This window comes from Cebidichthys violaceus, unplaced genomic scaffold (assembly GCF_023349555.1).
Source record: "Cebidichthys violaceus isolate CVI_PGR_0920_01 unplaced genomic scaffold, fCebVio1.0.p SCAF_20, whole genome shotgun sequence".
Taxonomy (NCBI): domain Eukaryota; kingdom Metazoa; phylum Chordata; class Actinopteri; order Perciformes; family Stichaeidae; genus Cebidichthys; species Cebidichthys violaceus.
The window spans coordinates 793,423-820,623 of NW_027176373.1; the positions used below are offsets into that span (position 1 = coordinate 793,423).

The 27,201-nt window shown below is 40.2% G+C and overlaps 1 protein-coding gene across 1 annotated transcript in view; it reads right to left on the reverse strand.

Annotated features, from left to right (window-relative positions):
- Positions 1–241: 241 nt before the first annotated feature.
- grk6 (G protein-coupled receptor kinase 6) overlaps positions 242–27,201 on the reverse strand; it is a 46,083-nt gene continuing 19,123 nt past the window's right edge. Inside the window, exons 3-16 of the mRNA XM_068715601.1 lie at positions 26,034–26,146; positions 22,196–22,273; positions 21,338–21,438; positions 17,856–17,948; positions 13,185–13,248; positions 11,133–11,273; positions 9,458–9,648; positions 9,307–9,344; positions 8,054–8,143; positions 7,722–7,930; positions 7,352–7,489; positions 4,345–4,482; positions 3,642–3,776; positions 242–3,207 (exon numbers count right to left, since the gene is read on the reverse strand). Coding sequence (XP_068571702.1) covers positions 3,157–3,207; positions 3,642–3,776; positions 4,345–4,482; positions 7,352–7,489; positions 7,722–7,930; positions 8,054–8,143; positions 9,307–9,344; positions 9,458–9,648; positions 11,133–11,273; positions 13,185–13,248; positions 17,856–17,948; positions 21,338–21,438; positions 22,196–22,273; positions 26,034–26,146 — 1,580 coding nt within the window. The 3' untranslated portion in view covers positions 242–3,156. The remainder of the gene's footprint in view (positions 3,208–3,641; positions 3,777–4,344; positions 4,483–7,351; positions 7,490–7,721; positions 7,931–8,053; positions 8,144–9,306; positions 9,345–9,457; positions 9,649–11,132; positions 11,274–13,184; positions 13,249–17,855; positions 17,949–21,337; positions 21,439–22,195; positions 22,274–26,033; positions 26,147–27,201) is intronic.

Genomic DNA, 27,201 nt, shown 5'->3' on the forward strand with positions numbered 1-27,201 from the left:
ACGCACACACACACACACACACACACACACACACACACACACACACACACACACACACACACACACACACACACACACACACACACACACAGACACACATGCATCCACACGAGAAGGTTTATGTTTTAAACAGAGGTCTTTCCTCTGGCGTTTAGACCAGAATGAACTCAGTGAATTTAACATTAATACTACAGATAAGAACGATGAGACCCAACAAACAAGAATGAGACCCAAGTTGTAATGAAGTGGAATTATCCTTTAAGGCAGATTACAGTGCATCCTCAACACAAAGGACAGAGACTATCTGATAGCAGAGACACACACAGCAGTTGAGCCCTGATTTAAACGTCCATGGAGGCGTGTTGGCGAGCTCTTCCGACTCTCAAAGTTCCTCTTTGACCTCTCAGTCTTTTATTAAATCTCATCAGAGACTCCAGAGTTCGGAGAGTCGGGGCCGACAGCAGTCTTTCAGTGCAGGGACTCTTTCGGTCTCATCGTCCTCGTTCTCACAAAGAGACTTTGCGTCCAGGGTGGCGGTTTCTCAGACAAACACACGAGGTACCACAGACAGGAAGTGGACCGGCGCTGACGCAGCAGCAAGTTTGCACGAACACATGGAGAGACACATACAGAATGTATAGAAAGAGGAAACTACGGGCTGCAGGAGTACCTTCAGAACAGAAGGACTTTCATCTTTGATCTGCTCTGCAGAACTGGTTTGGTTTCAATAAAAAAAAAAATGAATCAGAACTCTGTGTCTGAAACAAAAAAAGCAGATAACAAGAGGCAAAGTTTGACAGGTTTAAAGACTGATTTATACAAAGAGACTTGAATCCATTTCTGCATCTAAAGATCCTTTTTGACATCAGAATTAATAAAAAAAAACAGCTGATTATCTTTAAAAACAAATCTATACGGGTAAATTCTGTTTTTTAAAGAGCTGCAACGCTTTGTTCATTAATCAATTAATCGTCAAACAAAACAAGACATTTGAGGATGACAAAACAAGAAATAATAATTCTGTTAATGAAAATAATCATGAGTTGCAGCCAGGCTTTATTAAAGGATGAGCTCATTTACGTTACAACAAAACAAACTTTTCTTGTTTAACTCTACCGGCATCTGGCCGTGTAGACAGTTTTGGTTTCATTTGGTCATTTTGGTTGATACAAAATGCATGCTGGGATACCTGTTTACCTCGAGTTTACACATAAGTCAGCTCCAGGATAAATAGACAGACAATCGTCACACTCGTCTATATTTCAAAACCTGAGCAAATAAAAAAAATTCTGCATGGATAAAACGAGAGGCAGGTGAGAAAATATGTAGTTTTCTAGTAAAGTGGTTGAACTGACCCTTTACAATTGTTGCTCGCCATCATTTATGATACATAACTCGACCTCACTGACACGCGTAGCTGAAACTCGACTATTTGGTTTATTTTGGAGAGCAGAGAGATGTTGACATTCAGGAATTCATGGTTGTGGTTCATATTCAACAGCAAGAAAAAAGAAAGAAAAAAAAAACGTGATGTCTGGTTTTTGTCGTCCGTCTTCTCAAATATCAGGAATAACATAACAGCCGTTTGTACATTCAGAGGTATTTCATTTTAATAGCTTAAAATCAGAAGCCATTTTCTTTGAGGAAGCCATCGACTGCAACAACAGTACCAGCTGAGGCATCTCACTGCAGTGACGAACAGACCGGCTTCAGTTACTCTCGTGTTGTTGTTCAGTGTGACTTTTATCACGTGATCAGCTCAGGATGCAGCCTGCGACGCATCAGGACGAATCAAACGTTTGACTGTTTCTCTCGCATTGTCACGACCTCACATGAAGTTGTCCACCGGCAGGGCGAACGCACGTAAACCTGCACGGCCCGGAAATCATCCGACCCCCCCCCCCCAAAGCAAAGCAAAGCAAAAAGAGAGGAAGAGGAGGTGATGAAATGGTGAAAAAAGGAATAAATTCTATAGAAACCCTGAGAAACAAGTTTAAAAACCAAACCTGTGTGATTCACTTACAGACTTTGTCAAATTGTGTCTAATAAGTAAGCGTAAATAAATGCAAGTTGCTACTGAATACTCAATACTTCATTTCTAATTTAAACTTTGAGTTCAATAAGTTGTGCAGGTGATCTGACCATGCAAAGGTGTAACATTTTACAGACAAGCCTACAACTTGATATGAAAGACAAATAAAGTTTCTAACAATAAGGAGACTATTGATTGACGTCTCCGAGAGTTTAAATGGAGCATCCTTTTAATAAAAGTCATCTGAAATTCAACAACTGTTTATCAACTGAACAAAACTAACTACACTCACGAAAGTGTCTTAGAACTTTGACTCGATTTTCTCAGTAATTAAATAACGGCTCCTGTAAAACTGTAAAATTGTGACCATGATGTTTGCTGAATATTATTTCCGTTCAAGCTCTGCAGTGTTAACATAATGTGTTTATTGTGGATCAAAAATGGTAAAGCTCTGACACAACCAGTCGATTGTCTCAAGAAATTGAAAAATAAAAATACGATTGATATAAAAATATCTTCGGATGTAGACAACTTCATGGCTCTAGCATCAACGTTTCGAAACCATAATGTCCAAGCACAAATAAAAAAAAAAATCACAGTTTTAAAATAATTAAATAGAAGAAAAATAAGAGGTCAGAAGAGCAGTGTCAGCAGAATGGACGGCGGAGGAAGAAAAGCGGTCACAGTTCACGAGCTGAAAGTCACTGGTTTGATTCCCTCGACAAAGTGGGGAAAAAAGTAAAGAGGTTCAAGGAATGCTCAGTCCTCCCTTAGTAACCACTGTCACAGTGCCCTCCAGCAAGGCACTTTTACAGCAGGCAATTGTTCCAGTGGAGCTGCTCAGCGGTCAGCAGCAGCCCCCAGATCTGATACATGGACATGTGTTGAGTGGATGAATGAGTGAGAAAGCAAAGCCTTCCCTGGACAATTTTTTTTTTTACAAAGTTCCCATCTCCTCGTTTGGAACGCGTCGACAGCCAATATTTCACAACTTTTTAAATAACATTAAACGTTATGGCTATGCTGAAAATATACATTCTGACATTTAGAGATAGTACTATGTTAAAAATACAAATGTGCAAAAGTTGTAAACAAATGAGATCGAGTGTGTGTGTGTGTGTGTGTCACAGCCTTGTAGGCTCCTCGTCACTGTCACTGCAGTTACCACAGCAGTCCTGCAGAGGGAAGCAGAGAGCAGAGGGTCACCTTAAGATGTAATTAAACTGAACGTTTTAAGACATCTATAAATATTCTGTGTGGAATTATAACAAAATATGAATAACATGAATTAAAAAAACACTTAAAAAGTTGAATTACTTTGTTGAAAATTCTTAAATTAAATTAAATTCTACTACTTCTGCCTCATTGAAAAATGCAGAATGTTAAAATTTTTGTCATTTCGAAAGTTTAACTGCTGGACACAAAATGTCTCCTCCTTCACTGATCCTGCTTTAGTTGAGCACAGAGAACCCTCCCCCCCCCCTCCAGCAGATGAATATGAAAACAAACATTCTGCACATTTTTTAATGGAGGGGAACTTTTAAGTGTTTTTTAAAAAGTATAATCATGTTCATGAGATGAGATGAGGTGATGGAGTCTGCTAACGGACCTGTCGGCCGAACAGCCGCTGCAGGAGTCCCTGTTTGGGCGGAGGAGACGGCTGTCCTCTCCAGTCCAGGTCAGGTGGGACAGTCCCGTCCTGGTGGAACACATTCAGCTCTGTGAAACACTCCGTCTCGATCATCTGCAGGAGAAAAGACCAAACTTCTTTGTATCACAAGCACAGAGAGACATATACTGTGTATACACATTTGTAAAGAGGTAACAGACAATTCAGTGAGGTCACATTTTTGTCCGCTTAAACTCTAAAGCGTCCCCCTGCTCAGATATCGGCTAAAAAACGTAAACGATCGACAGGTCAATTAACTTAATTATCTCAGTGTTGGACTTGTAGCATAATAATTGTGTCTCTCTACTGCTTTGTCCCATTTCAGGTGGCAATAAAAAGTTTATGAAAGGATAAAGTCAAACTAAACCAAATAAATTAATCAGTGCCGAAAAACAGAACTCGGGATTACAGAGCAGGATTTGACGAGCAATACGAGTTTGAAATCTGATATTGCAGCAGTGTAAATATACACTATATTAACAGACGGATAAAAAGATAAAATATATCTGAATCATATGTCTGTGGTTGGTGTGTGAGTGTTTTGTGTCAATGGATTTTGGTGTTAGCTAAGGCCTTAGTAATGGATTACGTGGATGAAAGCATCTTCCCAGTATGTGTTGCTTTACGAAGGCATGTCTCTCACCTCATCCTGCCAGGGAATGGAGACGCAGCCTGTGGACACTTTGCTGTAGAAAGACTCGTCTTTTGGCTCCAGCTCCACTCCTTTCACTGTGGAGAACTGCTCGATGTCCAGCACGTCTTTACAGTAGATCGCCTGCGGCTGCAAACACACAAAGCCACAAACTTCAACACATTTTCATCTCAGCCGCTGGGCTACCAATCAGAGAGGACTGAAGAAGAGAAGAACCATAAGAACCACAACTGATGACTTCCCCAAGTCTTTGCTAGAGATTGAGATTTGAACTCCTTCAGTTCTTCCGTTACATGAAATCTGCTGCAAATCAACAGTGTGCTCTCTGTGGGGAATCCTTCCTGTTACAGACACTGTGCAGGTTAATTATGCACGCTCCATATAATAAGCCTCAGTGATATTCTTATTAATCAGATTCATTAATTACACTTCCTGTGCTGTAAATTGTAGATTGTATTTCCAGCTCTCTATACTTTCCACATTTTGAAAAATACTTGCTTTCTCCAAAATTTGGACATGGTTTCATTAATGTTATTTACATCTACCCTGATATTTATGTTGTTAGTCACACATATATTACCATTCATATAACTAGTTACACCTATACCTACCTATGATTAATGTTACTAGTTATACTTGTGATGTCACATTAATGTCATTAATTAAACCTATGCTATAGTATAGATGTTATTAGTTAAAAACAGTTTTATCATAATTAATGCTACTAGCTACACCTGTTATCATTCATTTTATGAGCTACACCAGTGCTATAATTAATTAGCTTTACTTGTGCTCTTATAAATGATACTAGCTACACTTTTGCTATCGTTAATGCTACTAGCTACACCTGCACTATCATTAATAAAGCGTATTAGCTACATCTGTGCTATATCACTTCACCTGTGCTATCATAAATGCTACAAGCTACATTTTGCTATCATCAATGCTACCTGTACTTGTAATATCATTTATTGATACTATTATCTACACCTGTGCTATTTCGATACACCTGTACTATCACATAGTAATGCTTCATCTGTGCTATTGTTAATGCTTCTAGCTACACCTGTACTATCATTAATACATGTTCTTAGCTATACTTGTGCTATATCACTTCAGCTGTGCTATCATTAATGCTACTAGCTAAATCTGTGATATTGTTAATGCTACTAGCTACACCTGTGTTATCATTAATGCTACTAGCTAAATATGTGCCATCATTAATGCTACTAGCTACACCTGTGTTATCATTAATGCTACTAGCTACACCTGTGCTATCATTAATGCTACTAGCTAAATATGTGCCATCATTAATGCTACTAGCTACACCTGTGCTATTATTAATGCTACTAGCTACACCTGTGTTATCATTAATGCTACTAGCTAAATATGTGCCATCATTAATGCTACTAGCTACACCTGTGTTATCATCAATGCTACTAGCTAAATCTGTGATATTGTTAATGCTACTAGCTACACCTGTGTTATCATTAAAGCTACTAGCTAAATATGTGCCATCATTAATGCTACTAGCTACACCTGTGTTATCATTAATGCTACTAGCTACACCTGTGCTATCATTAATGCTACTAGCTAAATATGTGCCATCATTAATGCTACTAGCTACACCTGTGCTATTATTAATGCTACTAGCTACACCTGTGTTATCATTAATGCTACTAGCTAAATATGTGCCATCATTAATGCTACTAGCTACACCTGTGTTATCATCAATGCTACTAGCTAAATCTGTGATATTGTTAATGCTACTAGCTACACCTGTGTTATCATTAATGCTACTAGCTAAATATGTGCCATCATTAATGCTACTAGCTACACCTGTGCTATTATTAATGCTACTAGCTACACCTGTGTTATCATTAATGCTACTAGTTAAATATGTGCCATCATTAATGCTACTAAATACACCTGTGCTATCATTAATGCTACTAGCTACACCTGTGCTATCATTAATACTACTAGCTAAATATGTGCCATCATTAATGCTACTAGCTACACCTGTGTTATCATTAATGCTACTAGCTACACCTGTGCTATCATTAATGCTACTAGCTAAATATGTGCCATCATTAATGCTACTAGCTACACCTGTGCTATTATTAATGCTACTAGCTACACCTGTGTTATCATTAATGCTACTAGCTAAATATGTGCCATCATTAATGCTACTAGCTACACCTGTGTTATCATCAATGCTACTAGCTAAATCTGTGATATTGTTAATGCTACTAGCTACACCTGTGTTATCATTAAAGCTACTAGCTAAATATGTGCCATCATTAATGCTACTAGCTACACCTGTGTTATCATTAATGCTACTAGCTACACCTGTGCTATCATTAATGCTACTAGCTAAATATGTGCCATCATTAATGCTACTAGCTACACCTGTGCTATTATTAATGCTACTAGCTACACCTGTGTTATCATTAATGCTACTAGCTAAATATGTGCCATCATTAATGCTACTAGCTACACCTGTGTTATCATCAATGCTACTAGCTAAATCTGTGATATTGTTAATGCTACTAGCTACACCTGTGTTATCATTAATGCTACTAGCTAAATATGTGCCATCATTAATGCTACTAGCTACACCTGTGCTATTATTAATGCTACTAGCTACACCTGTGTTATCATTAATGCTACTAGTTAAATATGTGCCATCATTAATGCTACTAAATACACCTGTGCTATCATTAATGCTACTAGCTACACCTGTGCTATCATTAATACTACTAGCTAAATATGTGCCATCATTAATGCTACTAGCTACACCTGTGTTATCATTAATGCTACTAGCTGAAAACTGAAAAACACACTAAAAGCAGTAACATATTTATATCATAATATATATTTTCTGTACTATATTCCTAAAATTGTGGAGTCAATGCTCAGTAAGATTCCAGTTTTTGTAGCACAAACCCTCCTGAGGTTCAGTGAACTTGGTGTCTGAGATGATATACTGTGGACTTACATCAGGAATGAAGGGCGCCTGCAGCATGCCGGCTTCCAGGCGTTTGAAGTTGATGGAGCGGAAGATGGTATGGGCTTTGACCTCAGAGGCTCCACCTCCCTGGCAGCCCATCCTCTCTGTTGTATCTTTGGCCAGAAGCTAAAAGATTTAAAAAAAACAGTTACAAACAACTAGAAAAGACAGAAACATGGACTAACTAGGCAGAGATATGTGTCATAATTTTGTAAACAAGCATGTCTTCTCAGGAAGTCTTTTGAAACAACGAGGTAAACCACTAGAATGTAGTAAAATATGGAGCTTGAGCAGATGGGAGCTGCAGAACGGAGCGAATAAGAGACAAGTGGATTTGGCCGCTCGAACATCCACCCACCATTTTACAGAGGGACTTGGCGTCCTCTGAGAACTTGCTGGAATATTCCTCCTCCACTTCCCTAACCAGCCGCTCCACTTCCTCCCTCTTGATCTTCTTCTTCCTCTGCTGGAAGGGAGACTGGCCCTCGATCATCTCGTACATCAGGCAGCCCAACGCCCACCAGTCGGGGCTGAAGGTGTAGCGCTCGTTTTTCACCACCTCCGGAGCTTGGAGGAGAGAAGAGACGCAGCAGAGTGAGCATTTCTTTGAGCTGAGCTTGATTCAAAAACACGCACTACATTGCAAATGTCTCCACTAGTGGAGATTGTTGAAGGTGAGAGGTTACTTACCCATGTATCCCACTGTTCCCACCCGTCCCTTGATGGTCTGTCCCTCTGGTACATGAACCGCTAAACCAAGGTCTGATATCCTGATGTGGCCTAAGGACATACACACAAACACATACATACAAACGTCTATAAGATGTAAGAAAAGGCATGGAATAGATATTGTATCTTTATGCTTATTAGTCGCAGTAGTTTGTCTCGATAAGCTGACATTCTGCTGGAGTCAGAGCGCCCTCTGGTGATTCTTAGCAGAAGTGTTATTGGATTATTTATATATACACAATGCTTTTCAAAAAGATAATGCATGAAATGTACAATATCATCAGAATAGGAAGGAAGTTTACGCCACATTATACAATGTACAGTTGCACTCAAAATTATTCAACCCCCATTGCAAATTAGGTTTATTGGCAAAATTTACAAACTTTCAGCTGTTTTCAATGAACAACTCAAACAAGGACAATTTAAATAGCTCAACACAACTATTACTACAAGTGGTTTCTCCTAATTCAACACAAAGTGCCACTTTTAATGACTACTGCAGTCTCAAAATGATTCAACCCCTTCATGACGAGCATCTTTCGTACTTAGAGCAGCTAATGATGCATGGGTGACGGGGAGATCACACGGTTTTTACCGCAGGCAAGACACACCAGAGGGAGACCAGGAAGATAAGTTACATCATATCGTATCATCATCTGTAAACTGAAATTCTAATTAAACGGGAACCTCACCCAAAAGTGAAAGAGCCTGGAATCTCTAAAGAACACGGTCTTCTCCTGCACCCAGCCGAGTGGCTAGTTGCTGGAATTAGTCACTATAGTTCCATTGCAACTGAGCAAAGACTCCGGAACAAAAGAGGAAGTGGACTTGGAGATGAGATTGTGTTGTAAGGGGGCTTTTAAATATCAATTTCTTACAAATCCCATAATTAGTTTGTCTCCTGCTTTAACATTCACATGCGGATCTATGGAAGTTTACTCACAATGGACGTCAGAAATAATTACACCCTTAAAAAGTGCAAGTCACACTAAATCTAAAAAATGTGTATCATGTCTGTGTATTTAGATTTGACTTTTTTATGTTTGTACCTTTGCTGTTGTGTTAATAAGCAGGAAAAACAACAATAACTAACAAAAAAAACCCAGCATGCACCTGTTCTTTACTCAAATGAGCCAACGACCCACAGAGAGGTCACAGAAGTTTTGAATTGGTTGAATTTTGACTCTTTTATTTCTTTTCCTTTAACTACTCACCGTGGTCGTCCAGCAGGATGTTCTCTGGCTTTAGGTCTCTGTGGGACGGAGAACGGGAGAGCAGAGTGAGAACAAAGACGAGAGACAATGAGACCAGGGAGGGGAGGAAGGGACAGGAAGGACAATGAGTCAAAGGTCTCAGAGGTTGGACCTGTAGACGATGCGTTCTCGGTGCAGGTCCTCCAGCCCGCAGCAGATCTCCGCAGAGTAGAAGATGGCTCTCTTCTCGTCGAAACCCGCATCGCCCATGTGATAGATGTGGAACTTCAGGTCTCCTCCGTTCATGAGGGTCAACACGAGGCACAGAGCGTCCTTCGTCTCGTAGGCGTACGCTAAGCTCACCTGGAGACAGAGGAGTGTCGCCTGTTAATGATGCTGAATGCACAACTAAATGTTTAGATAAATCAAGCTAAAATATTAAACATTGTCTAGTTCCAGCTTCACAGTAAACTGAATATCTTTGGGTTTTGGACAAAATAAGACATTTACAGACATCATATTGTGCTTTTTGTTTGTTGTTTTTATAGACTTTATAGAACGATAAATGTATTCATTGTATAAAAAAATCAACAGAATAATTTATCACAAATACAGTCCTCAATTGAGTCAGACTTAAACTTTATTTATACTTGTTTACACAAAGAGGACGCCATTTTCGCAGGTGTATATTGAACACAGGAGATAATTAAAATAATAATAATCATCATCATAGTGTAACGTGTCCTATTCAGCAGATTTTAAGATCATTCAAGCTGCATTCAAAAGCTGCAAAATTGCTTGTTTACACGTTCAGCAGATACAGAGCAACATTAGCATTCATTTGGAGTCGTGTTTCTGGACACCCAACCAATGCAAGTCCAATGCTCTGTCTCTGTTTTGCTCTGGTTTAGAGGAAAATATGTGTCTCTTTAGCTGCTAAATGCTCCTCTGTGTTCACCAGCTAGTCTCTAACTGTGTCTGTCTGCTGTTTTCTGTGAAGCAGGTAGCGTACGGCGGCTTTTGAGGGGTTAGTTTGCTTAAAAACATCTGCCTGCTGCTTCTGGAAATTATGTGGATGAGAACTGAGAGAGCAAACAGGGGAGAGCTAAAAGAAGCTAAAGCTCTGTAAAGATGAGGGGGAATACAGAGTATTGTGATAATTCTCTGTAGTTGATCCATTGTCAATATAAGATTTGAATTGGAGCATTACATCATAACATCATCATCATGGTAAAACAATGACATTTCCATCTGATATAGGATTTGGGGTGAATTTGTCCTTTAGTGTGAGGTATTCAGGAAGCTGACAACGCCGTTGACTGCACGTCCCCACAACTGCAAACACAAACTTCTTTAATTAAGTTGTTTGTGTGTTTTTACATTGAAGCCTTGTTGAACCCTGAGGGACTCCTCAGCCCTGGGAGACCGGGCCAGCCAACTGACTGGAGTCCAAATCAAATAAGCTGAATCGGAGGTCGTCTGGCTGAGAATCAAACCAAACCAGAGACAAAACAAACCTCCTCATGTTGTCTTTTAATTACTGCAGTTGTTAATGTTGCAGAGATCTCGGGCGATCGACGCACACAGAGAGCAAACTCAGGTGGAAACGTGTGCACAGTTTCGCTCTATAAATGTGTTATTATAGAAGAGAGAAATGTCAACGGATGGTTACTGTTGAACGTGTTGAAAGGAAAGACACAATTACACCCTCTGAAACGTCAATGTTAAAGAATAAGTCTGGTGATATTCTATATTTCAACTTTAGGTTTCTTTCCATATGCAAAGTGAAAATCTGCATTAAAAAAGAGGTGAATGAAAAAATGTTGCAGAGAAGATGAGACGCTTACCACAAATCTGCTGTTGACTTTCTCCAGGATCTGTTTCTCATTGAGCGCCATGGACTCCCCTTTCCTCTTCTTTATCCTCTTCTTCTCTAGTTTTTTACAGGCGTACATTTTCCCTGTGGCCCGTACCTGACACGCACACACCTGCAGGGTAGAGGAAGAGGAGGAAGGGGGGGGGGGGGGACAGAAGACAAGATCATTTTATTCCCATTTATACATACACAAATAAAGATACAGTTCACTCTTAATAAAACAGAGAAGACTTCACTGCCGTCCATCTTGTGACTTCACATATCTTGGAGCCCCAGAACACCACACAAGACTGTGATTGTCAATGATCGAATCATAAGCTAAACCAGGATGGCAGCTTAGGACATGAAAAGAAGCGAACACACGGAGGGCTGTGTTCATAGGAAAACTCCTTTTGTGGAGGATGTGGTGAAAATGAACTTTTCTATTCTACTGCTGCATTTGGCTGTAAGAACATAGCTGTACATATGAACGTGATAAGTGAGGCTATAAACGAAAGAAGGAACTCAAAACAACACTCACTACAGATTGAATTGATTGTAGCTGAGATGACAATCTGAAATTAAATTAGTTTTTGTCGCCGAAACTATTTTTACAAACTGCCAAATTTCCCCAAAATGTTAATGCTTGAAGCCAAGTTCCTGTGTTCTAAACTTATTGCGCACACTGACATTTAAAGGGCCACTCCAGCAAGTTGCTACTGAACCTCCGAGACCCGATGAGTGAAGGCGAGTTCATGGACGCAGCTGAACCGCGGGATTTCTATGAGCTCACTACTCAGAAAAGAGATGCAATGTTGATTACAAAACATATACTGTGGAAAACTGATACCATTGCTCTAAATATTCCTCCTTATATTGGAGATGTTGTTGATATGGATGTTAATACTGAGATAAATGCAGCCAAACGTTCACTTAAATGTCTTAACACAAGAAAGGCGTTTAGTTGCAGTCTGTAGTGATTTTGAAGTTCATTAGTGGTCAAAATGTTCACTGTTTGTGTTCCAAAGAGCAGATTTTGTACTGATTAAGAAAAGTCTAATTGCTGTTTTTAATAATAGTTTTTTTTTTGCTTCTTATAAATCTATATGTCATGCACATTTACTGTCATCAACACCTCCTTCCTTATGTGGCTCTGATAACTCACAAATAGCGAGCTCAAATAAATAGAGAGAAGCTGGATACCAAGTCTCCTGATTTAATGAAAACTGCTTTAACCTTTTGTTTGATCAACTTCATCCTCGATTAATAAACACTTCTCTCTAGCTTCTCTGTCAGCCTCTGATGTCTCTGTCCAGTGTGAGGTGCTATAAACCCAGCTGAACATGGAAACAATATCAGACTGTCCTCCGTCCTTAAAGGTCAGGATTGTGGCTCTAAATGGCCATAATGAATCTAATCAAGCAACTTGTTACTGACTGGACCGGAGGGAGCCTGCATCATTAACTGAGGATGAAATGTTCATGTGTTTCTACACTTCCTATGAATCGTGTATTCAACTGGCCTGCCAAAGACTAGTAGGAGAGTAAGAGAACGTGTGTAAAAGTACCATCTGAACTACTGAACACTGTATATTGAGAGAGTAAATTAAGTTATTATATCAAAGATGTCCGACAACATGAATCCCCTTGAACAATTTGGATGAAAAGGGCAACTGGTTATTTTGTCCAGATGATCATTTAAATTATCCGTTAAAGATGTCGCTTTTAAGAGCAGTGATTCACCAATATCTTCTTTTTCTTTTTAAATTTGGAGTTGAGAAAATTCCTCAACAGCAGAATTGTTCGTACCTTTGTTTTTACAACAACGAATCCCATTGTTCTGGTAAATTGCAGGCGTGTGACAGTTGATCCTAATCAGCAAAGGAAAACGCCCTGCCAACCCCAGTTCTTCCATTTATTTAATTATTTATTTCAACTTGTCAATAAGATAACTTCTTCTGAGTTTCTGAGTTTGTGTTGGACTGTTGTATGTTGAGTAACTTAAAATAGAGTTTATAAAAAACAAACAAACTGAATGTACTCACCTCTCCAAAGCCTCCTTTCCCTAAAACTCTGTACTGTCGAAATGTGTTTTTCGTCACTGGTTGCCTGTTGGACACAAAGAGAAATGCGTTTAATGACACTATCTGACTGTCCTGGAGATTGATGAAAAAAAACACATGCATATATATATATATATATATATATATATATATATATATATATATATATATACACATATACACACACACACACACACACACACACACACATGTATATACAGGTCAGTTAGATAGAACACATTCGAAGCGGGTGATAAGTCAGATGTATAATAGTTTGTCTGGTAAAATATGGATACATCTTGGAGCATCATTAATTTAACACAAGTTATGGTGAAAAAGATGAAAATGCACGTGCAGATGTGAAAAAAAGATGCCTGCTGATGAGTTCAAATTGTATACAAAACTTTGTGTGTCTGCTTACTGTGTTTCAAAAGTGCAGAGATCTTAAACCCTGTTTTTGAGTCCACAGTCAGTCAGCAGTGGATGGATTTATGACCAGCACAAACAGAGCTGCTATAATGATCGAAAGCACCAATTAACTGTTCCCTCTTGGTATCAGCCCTTATCTCCCTGTGGACAGTCTGGTCATTCAAGCAGGTCAATTTAATAGACTCATTAAAACAGGATGAGTCATTTGCTGCTTAATTAACCCTGTGATGGTGCGTCTCATGTTTGTATTTTTATTACCAATACTTGTTATTGGTTTTGTGGCATTCTTTAATTTAGGCCCACGTTGATCCTCTGACATCAGACTAAACTCATGCTGTGACGTTTAAGGTGAGCAGTGGAGACTAAATGTCAGGGCTATAGCTACGCTAGCAGCTTTGAAGGCCTCAATGCTTGTTACAAAAACAAGAAAACTAAACTGTTGGACGGATGAAGAAAGAAAATGTAATCTTTGGGCTCATATTCTAATAAGTTAACTACATAGCTGACCAGTACTTTTTGCAGACTTTTGGTCGGTAACACAAAAGTATTGAGGTTTGATAATGAGCTGATTTTTTTGTGTATGTGTGTGTGTGTGTGTGTGTGTGTGTGTGTGTGTGTGTGTGTGTGTGTGTGTGTGCGCGCGCGTCAGATTCAACTTTTTTTTGCAGCACATTAATGGCATTACAGAGCAAATAGCTACCAACAGCATAGTTAAAAGCGAAACTGCCAAGTTCAGAGCCGCAGTGATTCAAAGCATTCACAATAAGTGATTGAGATCACATGACAGAGCCTTGTTTGCGCCCGTCGGACGCACACAGTTGAACTGATTGAGATTAAATCAACAAAACAATGACGTTGGACTGGAAGCTAACACAATGAAGAAAAGTCTTGTTTAAGCCTTGGCTCATCTGCGAAACAAGTCTTTCAACACTTCCTCCTCTTTTCGATCACGTGAAGCCCTGTTCTGACCTCCACAGGTCCCGAACTCCTGCAGGTGCAGCTGCCTCTCATCAGCCATTACTCAGCCCTCTTCAATCAGCCCATTAGTCTGTGGGTATATAAATCCCTTCTGTTGGTCAGTCGATGCTTTAGTGTAGAGACTATTCTAGTGCTGGGCTTGCAGCCTTAATGTGTTTTGTTCCTGTTTGCAAGAAGCTTTCAGTGACGTGCTGAAGTGTTAGTCCTGCCTGGTTATAGTCGATGGCTCTTCATTCTCTGCTCACTCTAAATTTAAATAAAAGGGTTTGTTTTTCGTCATATGTCATGAAAGGGGTTACATTTGTCAGTTAGGCTTTTTATTGTATCCTCCGTCTCTCTACGTTACAGTATCTATTATTAGCCAAAGTGCAGCTACGTTTTACTCATAACTGTATTAAAAAAATAATGACCTGGCATTTCGTAAAACACAGTTGTTTGCCGTGAAGCTCGGCGTGTCAAAAGAAGCCGCTGCTTCTCTGCAAAACCACCAGTTGGCCCGAGCCCAGGGTCAGGACAGGACAGAGTTCTCCTTTTTAGGTGTCGTGTTTCATGATGTTGCGCTCTAAGAATAATTTGTGAACTTGAAGTTTGGCTACATCAATGAACAGCTGGTGATAACGGCTAGCTAGCTGACAAACTAACTCAAACACATGAATTAATTATATTTATGCAGTAAGAGCAATGCAAACGTTGTATTGCCTGCAAACTCATCAATGTTTAGTGTTTGATTTTAGAGCAGCAGTCCCAGGCTAACTGCCCCTGCTGCCAGTTTTCATGCTAAGCTAAGCTAACCGCCTATAGCTTCATATTTTACAAACAGATATGAGATGCAGTAACACTCAGCAACAAAGCGAATAAGCATATTTCTCCGCGTTACAAATTATTCCTTTAAATGGGGTTGAACAGTGATAGGAAAAAATATATTTCACTTATTTGTTTGTTGGTTTATTTGCTGTAATTGCGATAACATAAGCAGCTCACAGCTCTACTCTGCAGTCGTTTCCTCTTCTTCCTGACATGTCTTGCAACATCTCATGACTGAACAACCGCTGCTGCAGGAAAACATTTTCACTCCAACTATGGTGGTGTTTCTTTTTGTTTTCACTGCGGTTGAAGGATTAGAAATTCTCCTCGGTGGAGGGAATTCAGTGACCCTGTGGTTCTTGAAAACTTGTCAAAGCCCCACTGGAAGAACAGACAGATTCAAGGTTGTCAACTGTACACAGTTCCTGGAAAGCCTACATGCCAGACATGCAGTGTTTTTTTTAATTATCTGATAAGCAGCTTGTGTGGCTGGAATAAACAGTCCTCATTCTGTCTCCCCCTTCTCTTTGTTTTTTGTTTTGTCTCCATCATCGTCTTGATGTTCTCTTGTCTTTAGGAATCTTGTTCTTCTCCATGTCTTCCTCTCTGCTCTCGTCACCTTGTGGGTTCAGGCCTGATCTTTTGTATTCATACGTCACTAATGCCTGGGGATGGTTTGGCCTCCCATGTGGGCTGTTTCAGCTGATTCTTAAAGAACGCCAGATTTAACCACTGAACCTAAACACTCAGAACACTGTGGGATAGCCTGCGTGTTTACAGCGTCACCGAAGTTTTCAAAGTGGAGTCTGGGAACCATCAGTACTCAGTGATGGGACAGGGACCCAGACAAACTCTCTCTGTCTGTAAACAAACCTGATAAAACTCATAATAAACATCATTGTGATGACAGATTTATTTTTCCAGCAACAAATTAACACTTATGTGATTCTGTAAGGAATTACCTCAGACAATACAAGAGAATTGAGATCTGGGTATTTTCCATGTGCCACTGATGTAAATAGATCAACTTTTCGGCTGCTGCAGCAACTGTAGCGTCGCTCACGTACGCTGTTCATAGTCTGTGATCACCGTGATCAATATCTATTCATTCCGTTATTCCGTTAAATGGAAATCTAATGTGAGTGTGCCTTTAATTAAGCCATATTTATGCGTGATGCATGGGGTGACTGGGATTCATTGATATCACCCCCGCAAAACTATGTCTATTATGACTCATGTATTGTACATTTAATTATATTATTTCCCCACATTAACTGTGTTTACATTGTTTTCATTTGTTTGAGAGCTACAGTTACGTCCAGGTAACTTCTGACACCGTTTTGCTTCGTCTCATCTTTGAGAAGGAGACTAGCTGATGTGCAGTCGTTGTGTTTACGTTAACTCCTGCATAGAGCAGCAGTGAGCGGAAGGTTTCCAGGGGACATGGTCTTATATATGATCTTTAATAGTAACCACCAGCCTGAATGGCTCTTCTCTGTTCCTTGATGTTAATTAAGTTACAAATACCCTCTATGTAAATGTATTTAATGTGTGAACAGCTTTGCTTTTAGTTGCCAACACTCATTTTTATTGAAAGTTAGTAAAGTCTGCACTGAACCAGGTAAAGGAGCTTATATATACTGTATGCTGTACTGTTGCTTTGAGGTTTTTGGGGGTTGTTTTTAAGGTGCAAATAATCCTGATTTTGTGACACATTTTCTGTTGTCATGCTGTCTGTAACTCATTGCTATTAGTGTCTATCTTGGCCAGAACACTCTTGAAAAATATATATATTTATTTATCTTAATGAGGGTTTCAAGGTAAAACTAAATAAATTAACATATATTACAGGAAAAAGTAAGTAAGTTTCTACCTTAATAAATGATCTATATTGTGATTATTAGACCTGGATAGACACCAGAATTACCTGCTGCATCTCCTGCACCACTCTTCCCATAATTACAATAAACAAAACCTTCTCAAGTATTATCGGTAAGGATACAATCAGGTGCATCCAGCCTTTAAAACAACAGCCTGCTCTAAGTCTACTCACTGCTGAAACTGAACTGTGAAACTTTACAGTTGAGCAATTTCAAACTCCTGTCTTGAAATATGTGACCGTGATATCACTCTGATATTGCATTTGTTCTCACCCCAGGAAACTCGAGGACATGAGGACACTGGGGAGAGGAAGGAATGAGGCAACTCGCTAAGCATGTTGTTACTGGTACTGTGGTGGAGCTTAAGGCTAATGTGGCCTCTAAATGAGCTCGAGTGAGCTCCTAAGTGGTACGTGTGTAATGAAAGTATGCATTATGTATCATCATGTACATAATAGGGAGAAACAGCAGTGGAAAGACGGACAAAGACGGAGAAGAAAAGTTCGAGAAAGACACAGATATGAGAAGGGGACGTTGATTTCACTCGTTCAACAAACTTTACCTCTCCAGCCACTTCCACTGGAGGAACCTGTTGTAGTACATGCTGTCGAGGTAGTCCGCGAAGGGCGCCACGCTCAGGTAGTCGTGGATCAATCTGGGTAGAAAAACACAACAGAACGTCTGCAGGTCATTTTCTGTCCAAAAGAGCAGCAGGAACTTGATGTCAGTCTCTTTGAACTTTAGCTGAACTCTTTAGTTAGTTGCTTTTAGAGCTGAAACGATTAGTTGATTAATGGATAAGTAGCTTCACAGAAAATTCACTAGATAATTGAGTAACCATTAAACCGGTCAGTTGATCCGACATTTTGAACCTGGACTTCCGCTGCTATGCCGATGACACTCAGATATACCTCAGCAACAAAAACCCCTCACAACACACCATGTTGACTCCTGCCTGTCTGCATTAAAAGTCTGGAAGCAACAAAAAAACTCAAACCGTGCCAAAACTGAACAAAGTACAACCTCAGCAAAATCAAAGAGCCCATTTGCTTTTGTTAGTCTAATGAGACAGGGAACTAAATATAGTTAAGTTTTGGAAGACGTCGCCTTGGACTCTCGATTAAAAATGTTGCAGCCTGAGAAGAGCTGCTTTATACTATCAATAGTGTTGCAAATAGCAGGTTTTGCCATATTTACATTTTTGGATCTATGGCACGATGAAACATAGTGTAACAGCAGCACAAGTAGGGTTAGCAAAGTGATTTGGAAGTTTGCTAACAGCAGCTAACATTAGTCACCATAAGCTACTGGTCAGACCAGGCCAAGTGAGACTGTATTGGTTGAAATCAAGCAAGGATGCATTTCTTTTTGCTTATGAATTCATTTGCAAGAGGTGTTATTTTCTTCTTTCAAAAGCAAACATTTGGATTAATTTCAGATTTTATAACCTTCTGAGAAAGGAGCTTAACTCAGGTAATATGTTGCCTTTAGGAGCTACCGCAATGAGCTAATACAGGAAGGATTATGGTTTTAGTCAAATGAAACAGTCACGTTCCAGGTCACTGTCTGAAACACTGACAAAAAAAACACTCCCAGAGAAATATGCTGCCCGAAAAACAACAATTCCTAGTTTCAGAGGGTTATACGCAATAATGACAAAAAGTTTATGAATTGTTATATTCCATTTCTGCCAATAAATCCCCCTCTATCCTACACTCTGGTTGTTTAAGATAACTGCTTGTACTAGAAATATGTTACTGGCAGAATCTTGCCACGTTTTGAACAACCCTGAGAAGAATAGTTATATTTCTTTATATGAAATTAAAATACTATTTCTTTGGCATCATTCAATCAGTCAAAACTTATTTTGAAACAAATCGTGGCCCTGCTTTGAGTCATAGTTTTGATTTCACAGAGTTAGGGCAAAGAGGTAGTGCTTAAAGGATTCATTCTTACTGGGTTGATTTCGAATGAAATATGAAACTCTGGAATTCCAACTATAAGAGTTGTGACAGATTTCATAGTAAGGTGTTGAAAATAAAAGTGTAGAATATCACCAGACTTCGTTTACCTTCCTACCAGACGAGTACAGAGTGCAGAGCGTGTAGTGTTAACATTGTGTACAGCACCATAGCTAATTACTCATGTCTTGTTCTTGATGTGGCTTGAAAAACAAACTGGCCTCTGCGCCGCCTCACGCCTACGCAACAAGCATGAACAGAGCCGTTAGAGGATGTTACACAATGTGTGAGTGTTTATGGAATGAACGATTAACTCTTCCTCATCAAAAAATATGTGTTTTTATTGTAATGTTTTCCTTTCCATTTATCTCTATTTAGTCTTTATATTGCTTGAATTATTATGATTTCTTATTCCGTGCTCTTCTGAGTCCTGACTGCACCATGAATCATTTCATGTTCTTCTTCTTTTTTCGAGTGGATTTTTCTCTGCATCGCAACTACATTTTCCAACCGTGATAAACGGCCGACATGCTCAGTGCTCTCAACCGTTATGAACCCAACTTCCTCATTTGGGAAATACTGGAGTTGCAAATCTAGAGTTACAAAAGCAAGACCTGATGTTACAGGCCGGAAGCTGCTCAGTCATGGGCTTTGTTTTCTGTATTTGTGTGTTTTGTGTGTCTTCTTTGTCTGAGTCGTGTCTGCAGGCCCAACAGTCCTCGCATACAACCCTAACAACCTTCACCAATAAGAGAAGTCAGCATGTATCTATCCTGAAAGGTAAAACCCAGGGTATCCAACTCTTAGCGTTCAGCTTGTTAAGGGGGACGTGTTGCTAAAATGCATGCTGGGATACTTGTCTACTCCAAGTCAGCTCCCAAAGCATCCTCAGTAAAAATCTATGGAGGAAGAACATTTCCTCCTTCTTTGAACACGTTGCTTCCTCTCAACCTAATGCAGTCCTCCTCTGGACCAATCAGATCCCAACACCCATGGAGACTTTAGTCATGCGAAATGGACATAAATCAGACTCTTTTAACTCGCCGTCAAACAACAAGACAACGGCAGCGTCTCAGTCGACTTTAACGCCACAGTGACTTGAGCCTTGTGACTTGAAAGACTTGAGACTTTGCCAGAAAGCCGAAGCAGGAGACAGAGCCGACATTCAGGACAGTGTTCAGGCTGTCAGCTGTCTGCAGGGTCAGCAGCACTTGTTTTGATGTGCTTTTGCATGATTGTAGTTGCACCGCGGGATTTCTTTTTCAATGCCTGGAGAACAGAAACCTCACAAAGAGAGAGAGAGAGAGATGAGGGTAAGGTTGTTTTGAGATGAGCTAACACTGTGACATCCCCTCACACAATTTCACCCTTTGTGTGAGGGGATGTTTTATTTGATGCTAAAAAGATTAAATCTGGTCTGTTTTCAAAAGGTTTAATTCAATAAAACTCGCTTTGGTTTTCCCCCATATTTTACTGTATCATGTATTTTCCAAAAAATGCAATATATACATAGTATATTCATACCACAGTTGAGCATATTATCAGGTTAGTCCAATGTACAATATCTGTTCATTTGCAGCTAACTCTTTATCTGTGATTATAGTTTTAAATGGCTTAAGGCTCACTGTCACACCTGTGGTCCAATTGATTTGGTCCAGATGGAGGAAACTCGTTTTTGTGTGTTATAAGTTGTGTGTAAGTTGTCATCCTGCATCATCAGCCCTACATGGACCCTCATGGGGAAAATCAAACTCTAAAACCTTAAAAGATGTATGACGTAACTTCAGATTTTATCTGTTTATTTAACAGCTCAACAAAATGTTCTGTAAATTTCACCTCTTTACATTATGGTCTGTGGTTTCTCTACAATGTCAGGTGTGTAATTATTATTAATCACCCAACATGTGTACTGTGTGTGTAATCATGGGGTGTAAATTCCTTTCAAAGTCATAAAAACCAAACTTCCGGAAATAAGTCCAAGGACATGACAGCTCTGACTGAGCAATGCGTCCAATTCCTTATGTTAAAGGGGGATAAACAAAACAAAAATAAACAAGCCCAGATGGGACCCCTGTGATCTTACTTGGTACAGTCCTTGAAGAGCTCTTTATAGGCCTCCTGCTGCAGCCTGTCGGCACACTGAGCCATCATGGCCTCCTCCACCTCAGGCACACGGTCCTCCGACTGCATCGCAAAAAGAAACACATTAGGTCTGTGTAAACACAGTGACTCAACTCTGGCAGTGAGCTCACAGGGGAAAGCCGGATGAACTGGGTTTGAGACGGTGCAGATAGATTATTATCCTTGTCACACCGCAAGACTGCGGCGTGTTTCGACTTGTATGCACAGAGAGAGAGACAAACAGATGCAGGTGAGATAACTGAAGCATACAGAGAGACAGAATTATCAGGAAAAACAGGAGGAAACTTGCAGACATGAAGAAGCCGTTTTTCCACTCTTATTCAACAGTAATCAAAATGTCTCATGTTCATTGTCACCATTCGCTGAAGGTGTTAAAATGGTCAAAATGTGCAGATTTACCATTGGTACGTGGTAAACGTGCAACACGGGCAGTTAGGTTTAGGGAACAAAACCATTTGGTTAGGGTTAGAAAAAATATCATTCCTTCAAATAAGTATGCTTGTGATATAACATAACGTATGTAACGTCATGTGAATAAGTGGCGCAGCGTCACATGACATAACGTCGTCAGTGAAAAAAAAAAAAAAAAGTCATCTTTGGGTTTCACACGGGACACCAACACCAACAACGGCGATAGGAGCTGCCCAAGCGTAGGTATCTGACGGCCAGGGAGCGAGACAGTTAGTGTCTGCCCCGGGTAATGTATCTGAAATAGTGCCGACTCTTTACCAAATCACACCAACAATGCGTAGCGAAGGAAACATAGAGAGTGACAGAGGACCATGAGAGCGGCGGCTACCTTTGGGTTGAGGTATTTGTCGACGAGCTCCTGACCGCACTCCTTCCTCTTCTCATCTGGAGTCACCTCGTACTCCGCCTGCAGGGAAACACATCGAGACTCAATGAGAGCGAGAACCAGAGGTGACCGACGGTCGCTACAGGAGCTCTGTCGCAGTCGTCCCTCGGTTACCCACACGTGGAAGCTATCACCTGTCTAGATGTATAAACGACATGCACAGGTGGTGCTTAGCAATATGGTTAACGTCAGCTTCACTATATGAATATGAGGGTATGCAAAGTCCTCAAACAAAAATAAGCAGGGAAGCGTGCTCATAACAGATAATGTGTTACATCAGTAAAAGTTCTTCTGTGCAAAACAATCAAAACAAACAAAACAAACAATGGAATCCGTCATTCAGACTATTTGACATGTTGCACAGAGGTGACAGAATCTGATCACCCTCATGATAAAAGTCAATAAACAATAATGTTGAATTCAGCTGCGCTACCAACTCTGAAGGCCTTGATTACTTCCAAACCCAATTTAATACTTAATTGAAGAGATTTGGGAGGCCTGTTCCACACCCTGCAGTACATGAGCTGATCGTATCCTCTCCGCCTCACATCAATCATCTCTCTGAATCACTTGCAGTAAACTGAGCCTGACTGGAAAAAAAACAAAACTTCAAAGTGCTTCCTCTCCCCATCTCACAGCGAGAGCCTGTAAAGTAATGCTAAGTGACAGCAGAGACGTTTCAAATCTCATTTTCCCTTTTCCATCTCGTTCTCTCGCAGAGTTCTCTGAGAAGAGACGGGAAGCGGTCGTGGGGGTAAAAGAGAACATAATTGCTTCGTGCGTGAGTTGTATCCGCTGGACGACTGAAAGCTGTAAAGCAGTTTGGCGGAGCCGGTCAGTCAGACTGGAGCCTCGCTCTCCAGCGACGGCATCGTCAGTCTGAGTAGAAGACAATGTTTCGTTTTCTGGATATTATGTTTGAAAAAGAGGGGAAGTATTGTATTTGACAACAGCTGATTCTTTTAGAATGGAGAGAGCACCAATATAACATCGGAACCTACAGAGAGTGTTGCATTATGGGTTGTTTGTAGCATTAATGCTGCTAGGTTAACATGTTTTTACATTTATCTTGCGTGTACTTGTAGCGGTTACTATCCACAACTTGTTTTGGTATCAGCTTGGTCGAGGTTCTGAGCGAGCTGAGCCGATGCTAAAAGTTGGAGCGGAATCGTCACTTGCTCGACTCGGGAAATCCTGTACAAACCCACCGTTTCTAAATAGCTGAGCGACCATCAAAAGTTACTACACATTTTCCATTTTGCAAAATTCCATACTTCTCAAGACTCAAATTATTTAGACTGTGTTTGAATGTTGATGCAGAGAATGCTGTGAAACGACTTTAGTACTTTCACAAAGTTTGCGTCTAGCTTTCTTTTCCCATTTGGAATCCTTAGCCAAACAGGCTTTATATTTCGGATTGTAAAGCCAGAACTTGGAGAAAAAAACAGAGGGGGGTTCAGACCCCCCCTCCACTGTCATCTTGCAGTTGGGGTCATTTTTTGTATTCATTTTACCCAGATTATTTAAAAAATGGCAGCACACGAACCACAGAGTGTGGTCAATTGACGAAGTACAAATGTTCCTCTGTTGGGTTGTTGATGAAAGGACCCGGCGAGAGAACACACACTGTGTTTGTATGTTTGAGGGTACTATCTGCAGGGGATACAAAACTGAGAAATGTACCTGGTACCAAAAGCAAGTCGAGTCAAGCTGTACCACAGAGTGGTAATCACGTAATCTAACCAATGGGAGTTTTCCCTGCTTATGTAACATATTGTCTTTCCACAAAGGAATTTCCCTTAAACATAGAATATCAACACCTTGACTGCAGAATGAGGACAACTCTGTTCTTCGACCAAAAATATCTCTGGACATTTTGAAGTGCTTTCCATCTCTAAAACGTCTTTTTCTAAAAGAAATCTGTTGAGAAACGGAGGGTAACCTGACAAACACTGGATGTGATAGGACAGACGATCATGGTCTCCAGAGGTTAAAGCTTAATGTTGTGTTGGCAAATAAATGTGGTGGAGTGAAATTATAAAGTAACATTGAATGGAAATACTCAAGTAGAGTACAGATACCTCGAAATTGTACAGTACTTGAGTAAATGTACATATACTGAAGTTACATTCCTCCACTTGCGAGTGCCCATAAGAGTGAAGGAGGAAACCACAGTTTATCATTTGTCAACTGCACACTCAAACAAGGCAAAACAGCATCAATGGGACCACACACACACACACACACACACACACACACACACACACACACACACACACACACACACACACACACACTCCGGTTGGGATAAAACAAGAGTGCGACTGAAACATTCCTTTAGTGAGCAGAGCGAGCAGCGAGCCGTTCACCATGACAGATAAGGTCAACAGAAAATGTGTGTGTGTCACGTTTACAACATGGGAGGTAGACGAGAGGGTCGACGCTGTGACGTAGTTTCCTCTCCAGAAGTCAAAAGTTCACGTTTTTCATTAAACAGATATTAAACTCGACTTCCTCCTCCTCCTTACTCTTAACGTCAAGTGTTGGAGGCACTTCCTGCAGCAAAGGTCCCACATGAGAACTAACTCACCATGTTACACTTGTTTAAAGGGACAGTTCACTCAAATCACAGAAAGAAAAAAAAATGTCTATCTCGATCTACATCACCATGCAGATAATATTGGGCAGATTTACAGATATCTGTCTTTAAAGCTACTACAAGGAACATATATTTTGTGTTGATTTTGGAAGACCCTGTGGACAAAAGCGGTAGCGTTTCCGAGTATCAGAGTCCCATTAGAAAACCTCACTCCAGCAGGGTATGAAACCCTGCCCCGCGCAGTCCTGGTCCTGGTTCTCCGGTGCCTCCCTTCCCTCCTGTGTGGGCCCAGCAATACGGCCTGCTCCCAGCAAAGCAGCGGGGCAAAGCTCTGCTCATGGCTGGAGAAGGAGACGCTTTTGCCGCCGGCCTCCCGCCGGAGCTACGGCTGCAGGTCTAAGGTCAGCAGTGAAGCCGGATCTGGGTTTGTCCGCGGCAGGATGGGCGCTGCCGGAGTGCCCCGCTGGAGTGTGAGCTGCAGGAGTGTCTTGTCTACATGAATTTGTCTGATTTCGCCGTAATCCGACCCGGTGGCACCGATGACGAGCATTAAGAATGATTTTTTTAAAGAAATAGCCGATGTTCTTGCTGATGGTCTTGTTGTACTTATGTAGGTCATATAGAGGCATTCATTAATATACATTGAGACTGTTTCATAACCACTTTAAAGTTCCTTGTATAAAGTTTAAGATTTCAGTACTTTTAGAGATTAATCGGAATTGTTTGAAAATTACATTTAAAAACCTTTAGTGGCAGAAAAAAGTGTCCTTGTTAGTCTGGTTTTCATTAGAAGATAACCATGATTTTCAAGAAAACACACACATACCTCCCTCTCTTCATTAACAAGAATCGAGCAGCCTTTCGAGGAAGAAAGACACACAAGTCCTTGAGACCCCCACCACCCTCCCTCATTCCCACACACACACACACACACACACACACACACACACACACACACACTTCCATCCTTTTGTCTTCCCACACTAGTAGTCATGGAAAAGGGCATTGGAGACAAAACTTTCAATCTCTTCAACACAAATGCACACACTTCCAGGAACAAGACAAACATTCAAAAAGCCCATCACACACACACACACACACACACACACACACACACACACACACACACACACACACACACACACACACACACACACACACACACACACACACACTTCTTACCACAGCGTCCAGGAACTTGACGCAGCGTCTCAGTTCGGGTCGAGTCTCACAGAACTGTCTGAACAGTAACCGTCCGATCGGCTGCCGCTCACAGAGGCTGCTGTAGTCCTTTTCTATAGAGACAAGGAGACACAGTGTTGTTTGAGGAGCTAAAACAATAAAGTTATGATTCAATCAAATTTCGGCAATCTAAGACATGAACGGGTGCATCTTTCCATCAACTACGGTGAAGGAACAATATTGAAGGGACAGTTATTTTATTTCAGAATAGAATATTTTATCATCTATCAATCAATTCATAATTGATTATCAAAATACTTACATAGTACATTTGTCTGTTGATCATCTATTGTTTTCAGCTCGACTTAAGAATCTTGTTTCATTTTCTTAATCTTTTCCTTGCCCTGTTTCCTGTGTGACGTATCATCCACTTCCACGCCCAATTCGTAGGTTGAACAAATGCTCAAGCAACCAGGGATACGAACAACCCTAATTTTACACTTATAATTCATAGAGCTGTAAACATTGTAATGGGTCAGTGATTTGACTGACAGAGTGAGTGTAACACAATACAACAATGAATGACGCTGACACATTTAATAGTCAAATAGCGGCACACACAGCAGCGGGTGTTAACTCCATGGTAACATTTGCATAGATCTGCAGTCTCATTCACAGGAAAACATTTATTACAGGAGCAGTGGAAAACTTGACAATTATTGAGAAAAATTAGTTGCAGTAAAGATGGAAAGAAAAAATAATTAAAAAAAATGTACTACGGTACACCACATTAAAAAGTAAAGGGTGACATTAACTGCATTTTTTTTATGTTTTCAAACATATTAAACAATTAGTGTCCACATAATCATCTTATAATGGTTGCCATGATTCGGCAACAGGCTTTACTAGCTGGACAGCAGTTAGAAATAGCGACTGTCAGAGCAAGCAATGGAAACATTTAAAGCTTAAACGTTTAGTCAATTCACTCACAGGAAATTATTTGAAAATATTTTGATAATCATTTAAGTCTTTTTTTTTCTGCAAAGACTGCAAAACTTGACAGATTCCAGCTCCTCAAATGTGGATATTTTCAGATTTATTTTTTGCTATTATGTGTAGGAGCTTGTATTTGACATATTTAACTGTTTGCTGACAATTTGTAGACAAT